Source organism: Diadema antillarum, unplaced genomic scaffold, assembly GCF_040938485.1.
Source record: "Diadema antillarum isolate AM-2024a unplaced genomic scaffold, OU_Dant_1.0 seq00001042_RagTag, whole genome shotgun sequence".
Taxonomy (NCBI): domain Eukaryota; kingdom Metazoa; phylum Echinodermata; class Echinoidea; order Diadematoida; family Diadematidae; genus Diadema; species Diadema antillarum.
In genome coordinates this window covers 173,306-181,981 of record NW_027271873.1, presented here as the reverse complement: position 1 = coordinate 181,981, position 8,676 = coordinate 173,306, and the positions used below count along the sequence as shown (strand labels likewise).

The 8,676-nt window shown below is 41.6% G+C and overlaps 1 protein-coding gene across 1 annotated transcript; it reads left to right on the top strand.

Moving 5' to 3' along the window:
• Nucleotides 1–4,863: 4,863 nt before the first annotated feature.
• Nucleotides 4,864–8,313, top strand: LOC139743019 (uncharacterized). The gene is made up of 5 exons (XM_071653525.1): nucleotides 4,864–5,925; nucleotides 6,007–6,387; nucleotides 6,460–7,056; nucleotides 7,117–8,055; nucleotides 8,101–8,313. The coding sequence occupies exons 1-5, from the start codon at nucleotides 4,864–4,866 to the stop codon at nucleotides 8,311–8,313; spliced, it is 3,192 nt and encodes a 1,063-aa protein (XP_071509626.1).
• Nucleotides 8,314–8,676: the final 363 nt, after the last annotated feature.

Here is an 8,676-nt window from a genome sequence, read left to right as displayed (position 1 = left end):
AGGTGAACTTGTCCTTTAATGTTCGGATTAACGAACCCTATTTCATTCTCGGATTAACAAACCTTCGGAATATAACGAAAATCACCCATGTCAGTGCTTCTTGGCTGGCTTCACCAGAAGTGACAGCGAAAGGCAACAGTGATAGCTACTGAGATTTGTGCAGAAAATGATATGCAAATGTATCAATAATAATAATGATGATGATGATTATGATAATAATAATAATAATGATAATAATAATAATAATAATAATGATAACAATAACAATAATAATAACAATCATTATCATGATACGTGTACATATCTCGAAAACATGACAATGAAACACATTTCGGGGGAAAAACAAGTAATAGAAAAAGACAAACAGAGCTTTCACCCAAGGACAAGCCGCTTGGCTACCTGTATCTCAACTGTTCCACAAATACTGCTATATCGTTGCAAAAGGAAACAAGTGACACATCATACAAATCTGGATTATTCATGTTCGTAAATAGATTGGACTTCAGAGCATGTTCTACAATTCATGACGCCATGTTCTGAGCAGAATTTCTCATCTTGCTCGAGATATACACCAAATCAAGACGTATTAACAGCGCACCGGTATACAAGTCAATTGGATACATTCGCTCAGTTACTTGCTTCCTTTTGCAATGTAGGGTCGATAGCCTACCCGAAAGTTATAATGTGGTTAGACTATGAGGCGAGACGTCCAAAGGGTGAACCAATACACACCCTCTTCGTCATTACACATTGTTTATTCCTGGTCTCCAATCGATAGTTTCGCCCAATGAAAGCCATCGATCGATAACGGGGCCAAAGAAATTCGTTGCACCCCCGAGTTACGAAGGAAATACACTGTGTCGTTATCACTACAACTAAGGGACGGCACCACTGCAGAAATCCTAACGGGGCGCCATTATATTGCAAGTTCAGCCGGTGAACTTCGAACAGAGCGCAATTTGTAGTTGAGTAAACAAACGGCGAGCAATATTCAACAATAGGAAGCAACACGCTATCATCCAAGATTAGATTAATTTCGTCAGTTATCAGCAGACGGCAAGATGTCATGACGATATTGGGACACCTACGGGTGAGTTATTGTATGCACATAATGTGCTCTAAACCTATTTAAACGTTCGAAGACTACAAGAAAATGTCCTCCATGGCAGTGTGGACTCCTAGACGAAAGTCGAGTCAAAACTTGATCACCAGAACAAAGGGAAATACTTTGAAAGAAACTTAAAACAAAAACAAAAACAGAAAACACTTCCAGCCTGCGAGTTCATCATGGGGACAGAAGAAAACGTTTTTGGGCCTTTAGTTTGTGGCTTCTTGTCCAACAGTGTTTGTACCATTAATCTAAATTATGCCGGACCAACGAAAATGTATATCTATATATATATATATATATATATATATATATATATATATATATATATATATATATATTCATATATATAAACAACTAATACTGATGAGTGGCTTGCAAAATATGAGGTGAAAATGTCACACCCGTCTACTAAAACGTTTAAACTAACAAACAGCTGATGCCATAGTGTTTCAAAAACTTGATACAATATAACTTGTGTTTAAAAGCATGAATAAAATTATAATCTTTATCCTTAAGTGCGTTTTGTATTGAGTATCCCATCGAACTTTTCCAGAAATGGCTTTTGCTTTAATCCATCCTTTGCCAATGAGTCAAAAGTTGTGCACAAATTTCACACACAAACCAATGGACGGTCAATTGATAAGGCACACAGAGGGTTAACCCACTGGAGTCCTCTGGAATTTTCATTCAAAAATTTGTATCTTATTATTACTAAATTGTCCCCTGCATCTTTAATTAAGGAAGATTAAGATTGAAGTATAGTGAAATTCATTAATTCTACACGAAATCAGAAAGAGATTTACAAAGATTCACTTATTATCTATATGAAGTTTTATCTCCTATAATAATTATATCGTCACAAGAGCAATCATAACTCTAGCGATGTAGACTTTTGGAAATTGCGTAATCGAAACAAGTATAATGTTTGAAAAGGGGGCTCAAATTAGAGAAAACAATGTGTTTCACCTTATGAAACACTAAGGATGACACATACAAAAAAAAATGCAATGAAAAGCTACAACACTTATAACCACAGGATTATGGTTTCTTAGAACTTGTTTGAAATACCGAAATACTGAACTCTATTGATTTTAGAATTTTGAATACCAGAAATAATATAGATGTTTGTTGGATCTCCCTGAAGGTATTTTTGTTTTCGATGAGTAGTTTTTTTTTTCCACGAAGATATTATTTGTACTTGTGTATCTGCATGTTCTTACGAAATATTTTGCTGTATATAATATTTGATTTTTATTAAGCGAATAAAGAGTATAATAATAACAATGATTGGTTGCTTTATGAACAATTTCACATCATGCTCTGGTTTACCCAAGACAAAGAGAATAAACTCTAGTGAACAGAAAGATAGAATTTCATCAAAACTAGACTTGAATTAAGAAACTTTTAGAATTATATGATATGATATGATATGATATGATATGATATCATTACAGGCTAACTAATACACGCAAGTCGGGAGAAATAATCATAATGTCATTATCTCACATCTTTCCCTTTTGATGTGTACACAAAATATGCCTATTATCAATATCACGTTTTTGGTCGATTTAGCATCTTAAAAAGGAACCTTTTCCTTTGATGCTTCGATTTTAAAGTCAATCGCAAATGTCATCAATAGCTTAATTTCATAGTCTCCTTTAGTTTTCAAGCTCTCTTTTCAAAATGACAACAATTTTGTTCTCTGGATGTATCAATTCATGTACGTTAACGTGTAATTTTGCTAAATTATTCTGTGATTTGCTTAATTCTTTTTTCTTCCTATCAAAGAATGTAGAGTATTCCGAGTATGCATATATATATTTTTTTAAAGCAGAAATAGAAAAAATTCAAAATCAGATCAATTCAAATACACGCTGTAACCGAGTCTCTGCGGGATCATCCAAACACGTGAGGTGCAAGTAAAGTGCGCAAAGGAGTGAATAACATAGTGTTATCTTACATCCCCGTAGAATATTTTTTGAACTGCATGAATGAGCGCAGGTCGGTAGTGTACGAATTATCACTGTGGTCATTGATATGGTCAGTTTTGTCCATCATGCTAAAGGACAAGTTCACCTTCATATACACGTGGATTAAAAGACTGCAGCAATATTAGTAGAGCACATCAGTGAAAGTTTGAAAAAAAATAGTAACTTTTGAATGGATTGTCCGATTTTCCTCAAACTTTCACTGATGCGTTCTACTATAGCTTGCTGCATTATCTGAGTTCTTATGTACAATAAGGTGAACTTACCCTTTAACTTAATCAGTTAACGATATCCGTTTTCATCATCACCACATCATATAACCATTATCGTTCACATCCTCATCTTCAAATCTTCGTCACTGAATATTGTGCATCCAAATTGACGATTCTTCTCGATGATGTAAAGTTTAAGTACACTTCTGGGTAGATTTTCATCACCTATATTTGCTAAAACTCCTGAAAATAATTTACTGTCACCGCATGGTATATACTCTCCATCCTAATTTCGAAACCCGTCAGTGTTACACTGTGTCTTGTAAATCATGTTTACACAATGTAATTTTACAAATAATGATGTCAATGACAATTGGCAATACAGTTGAAATACCCGGGATAGGGTCTTCAGTCTTTCAGCTCAGTTCAATTTAGAGGACTCTGTCATTGTGGGCCACATCCCAACAATACCATGTAGGGACTATATAGGCCTACCCAATTGGGTACAACATTGTAGTCACATTCTCATGGGTCAAAAAGAACAGTATTGGGGGAGGGGGGGGGCAATTTGCCCGACGCTAATTTCTATCATAGGACATAGAGATGAGTGGGCTCGGGTATAGTATTCAAACCAACACCTCTTGTTAATGAAGTGCAATACATACACGTACACCAGTACACAGTATCACATGACATGACAGTATCCACAAAAATTGTACAATCTGGTTCTTTTGAAATCAGCTATAGCATCGTGAGTTCGGAACATCTGTAGAAAATTTGAAGGAGGGGCTACCCCCCCCCCCCAAAAAAAAAAGCATGATTGTGAAAATGGGGAAAATTGAGAGAGGATTAAAATAGGCAACTTTTTGGGGAAGAAGAATCGAGGTAAACACGATTGTGATCCTTATGGCATGTGACAACATTAATAAGTTCTGAAGAAGTGCAGTTAATCGGTTTCATTTTTCTTCTTCATCTTTTCTTTCCATGCAGATTACGGCGAAATGTCTCTTAAACCGAGAGACGACCTGATAGTGAGAAAACAGTCTGGCTTTCAGCTGTACTCAATATAGTAAGTAAAGCTTACTCATTTATTCCCCGTCTTCTATGTTAGATGGATAATTTGTGTGAAAGTAATTGTTATCTTTATCAAATTTCGAAAAACAAGTCCAGAGCGCTGTATTCTGATCGTTTGAACGACTCCCGTATAATATGTAAGATTATGACAATTGAGCAAGTATCTAGATATTTTTCATTAAATGCTGTTCGTGTTGTATTTGATTACAAAATTTTACCAGAGTTCCTCACCCCAGTTTTGTTTTATCGTACTTGGTGCGTTAATCAGCCCTGAGAAAATTATCTGTACATAGCATTCATATTCATTTCTGTTGCCTCTGAAAATTTTCCTTAAGTGGGATGGATGGTGTCGTTCGAGTTTCATTTTTACGGCCCTTTGTAAGGTGTTACAGTCTAAATCGAATGTTAATCTTGTCATCATATTTCAGGAAACCAGCTATGAACATTGACGTCACTTTACGTCGCAGATGCTCTCAAGATGAGTGATGACATCAAGGTGTTCGCGTACACCGCTCCACCGAAAAAGAAGAAAAAGAAGAAAAAGCCACCCAGTGGAGAGGCGAACAAGGAAGGGGAGCAGAATAAAGAGGCAAAGCGAGAGCCTGAGCCAAAGCCTGAGCCTCCTCCAAAACCCGAGGAGGAAGATGAGGATCTCATCAAGGAGAGGAAGCGACGAGAAGAATCGTTGAGGAGAGCTGAGTTGCTGAAGAGGAAAAAACGTGAGGAGGCGGGAAAGCCCGTCAGAGGGCGGGGACGAGGTCGCGGACGCCCTCCCAACCGGGGCGGTTCTGCGACAGGGCCCGGCAGGGGTGCTCCTTCGGAGAGGAGTCAACCTCAGGATGGAGGAAGGGGCCGTGGTAGGGGGCGTGGCCGAGGAAGGGGCCGAGGTGGCTCCGCAACTGGGAGGCGAATACGGAAAGTAGGAAACATGGACAAACCTCCCTTGGAGAGTATTCAGGAAGGTAGAGAAAGTCAGATCTCCTCTCGCCAGGCATGGAGTCGGCCTGCAACGACAAATCGTCCTCCAACGACGAATAATCGCCCCAACACAACAAACCGTCCAGTTACATCACAAAAGCAACATGCACCAACCCTGGAACAAGATAAGCCGAAAGAAGAAAAGGAAGATGTAGAAAATAAGGAAAAAGAAGACGAACCTAAAGCTCCGTTAAAGGAAGATCCCCCCAAAACAAGACAGTTGTCAACAATTGAGCGCATGGGACTTGCGATGCGAAGAATCTTCGGTAAACAGGAGACTCCAGCGGAAGCGGTGCCGCCACCTAAAGAGGAGGAAAAGAACGAAGAAGAAAAGAAAGACGAAGCGAAGGAGGATGAGAAGAAAGAAGATGAGAAAAAAGAGGAAATCAAAGAGGAGGAAACGAAAGTAGAAGAAACGAAAGTAGAAGAACCAAAAGAGGAAGAAAACAAAGAAGAAAAAGAGGATGAGAAGCAGGAGGACGAGAAAAAGGAAGAAACAAATACTGAAAAACAAGACGACGAAAAAGAAGGAGAAAAGGAGAAGGAAGAGGAAAAAGAAACCGTGAGCACAGAAAAAGTACCGGAAATAAAAGTTGAAGAGTCACCACCTCCTGAGAATAAACCTAACAATGAAGAAACCAAGGAAGAGAGCACGAAGGAAGAGGAAAAAGAAACAGAGGAAAAGGACAATCCGGATGAGGCGGAAACTAAAAAGAGTGAACCCTCACCCCCGCCAGAACAGAAAGAAAAAACGCCTGAACCGCCAAAGGCAGCCGAAGAGACACCTGAAGAACCTGTTCCTGAAAAAGAACCAGAAGCACAAGAGACGCAGGAAGAACCGAAGCAAACTGAAGACGACGAAGAAGTCAAGGAGAAGCAACGGGGAGTACTGGCGAGATTATTTGGGAGAAGGAAATCCGTGGCAAGTACGAAAATGGGTTCTCAGTCAACTCTGAGATCACCCAGTGTGGCAAATTTGAACGCATCTAGAGTTTCTCTCCAGCCCAGCGTGAAGGCTTCGCAGGTGTCTTTGCAACCAAGCGTAGCAGCTGGTGTTGATGTGGATACCGGAAGTCCAGGCGAAGAGAAGCCAAAGGAGAAAGGTGGATGGGGAATGGTCAAGTCCTTCTTTAAACGAGAGAGCACGCCCCCTCCCCCAGAAAAGACAAACACACCCCCGCCACCACCTAAGGAACCTACCCCACCTCCTCCAAAGGAAGAACCGAAACCAGTGGAGCCATTGGCAAAGGCGGCAGCGTCTGATGAAGCCACCGAAAGTGCACCGCCTGCGGAGACTGCATCGAACCTTCCGGGAGATAATGCGAATCGGCCAATCGTGATCATCAATGCCTCCGGAGACGATGGTCTACAGAGGTCTCTGATCGCCGCCCTTGGAGGAAAAGTACCAGAGGAAGTGGAAGGAGCGACAACTCAACAGCAAAACAAAACAAACAATGGGCCGAACAATACCCACCCGGGAATGGTGGGGGTGAATCCTATGATGCCCTACGTAATGCCTTACCCTATGATGCCACCACCCCCAATGCCATACTACGGACTCAATCCCTACTATGGTCCTCCAATGATGCCACCGGCACCCTACCCACAAGGATATTACCCCCAGGGCCAGTATCCACCTCAGCAGTTTCCTCAACAGCAACTCCCTCCACAGCCACCGACCGTGCAACAAGCAGTGCAACATCAGCAACCCCCTCCGCCACAACTACCAGCGGAGCAACCCCGACAACCTCAGTACGAACCACTGAACCAACAGCAGAGGCAGCTGGTGGAAACGATGCCTCTAAGCAGTAGTTCTCAACCGGTGCCTCAAAACGCCGAGGTCCTCTCGGCAACGGAACAACTCATCGAAACGAACCCAGCTCGCCTCGTTCATGAGCCCGCAGCTAAGCCAAAATGGCTTAAGAAAGAAGAGAAGAGGGCGGCGCGAGAAAGAATTCGGTTGACAGTGAGGAAGAAACTCAACGAATCCCTCAAAGAAGTCGAACAAAGCCGCAATCTCAGTGACGAGTCCTTCGTCGATAGCGACATTGATGATGAGTTTTATAATGCGACCGTACGGAAGAGAAATCGGAAGAAGAAGCGATCCATAGCTGACTTTAATGAGCTGCAAAAAGAGGAGATGGCACGGAAGGAGAAAATTGCGGAAGCCGAACGCCAGCGTAGGGAAGCCGAGTTGCAGGAAGAGACCCGCCGTCAGATAGCCGAGGACGGGATGAACGCTCTTCTGGCTATGATAAGGGGCGAGGAGGTCGACGAAGACAAGCCTGAGCAGGATGAGAAAGAAAACGCTGAAGACACCGGCAAGAATGCGGAAGAATCCGAGAAAGATAAGAAAGCGGACGGAAAGGACACAAAGAAAGAGAAGGAAGATACTTTCAAAAAGCCTTTCGACATTGAAGCCAAGTCCCCAATTATTTTCCCCGAGAGTCATACTTACGATGATTTCAGTAAATTTGTGCATGAATATACAAAGGCGAATGGCACTGATTCTCCTGCCCAGGAAAAAGTTGACAACAAAGAAAAAGTTCCTGCAGAAAACAATTCTGCATCAAATTCGGAAAATCCATCCCCATTTAGCATCACTATCGCGGATGACCTTATGGCCATGATAAACGACTCGGTCAGTCCCGCCCGAACTCCCAAGAAAGGTTCGCCGATCACCTCCGACCAAGTATCCACGCCCAACGAAACTCTCCCGAAGGCAAGCGTCGACGAGCCGAAGATTCCCGGCTCAAATCGGAAGCACTCGGTTTCTTTCGCCCCCACTCCAATGAACACACATCACAATTACTCTGTGGGCCCTGCCACTCCGCATACTGCCGATAAGCAGAAGAGACCTGCGGGGAGATCCGAAGCGCAGCAGTGGCTTCATGACGCTCAGGTGAAACTGTTGGAAGCAAAAAGGTTACTCAGTCCAAACTCGACATAAAAGAAAGAGAAAGGGACAGAGAGAGAGAGAGAGAGAGAGAGACAAAGGGGAGAGAGAGAGAGAGATTATTATGTTGTAGTTCTTGTGGCGTTGACGTCTGGAGTACCCTATCTGCTGCTGAAATTATACATGTGCAAACCACAGCTTACTTTAGGACATATAATGGCACTTTATAAAGAAATAATTTCATCAAAAAGATGCAAGAAACGCTAAATGATCGACGTTTCAAATAATGCACTAATGACTAAGCTTGCATGAAAGCGCAAATACACTTTATTATTTCAAACTTTCTTTTCACATAGGGGCTTGCTGAAATGTACCAATCATTTTGTTATAATTATTTATTATTCTGAGGAAACCAAA

Excerpts from the sequence above, each read along its gene's own strand:
- LOC139743019 (XM_071653525.1), top strand. The coding sequence starts at position 4,864 with ATGAGTGATGACATCAAGGTGTTCGCGTACACCGCTCCACCGAAAAAG. Across the intron at positions 5,926-6,006 it reads AGGAAGAGGAAAAAGAAACC|GAAGAGAGCACGAAGGAAGA; the intron begins GTGAGCACAGAA and ends GAAGAAACCAAG. Across the intron at positions 6,388-6,459 it reads CCAGCGTGAAGGCTTCGCAG|GAGAAAGGTGGATGGGGAAT; the intron begins GTGTCTTTGCAA and ends GAGAAGCCAAAG.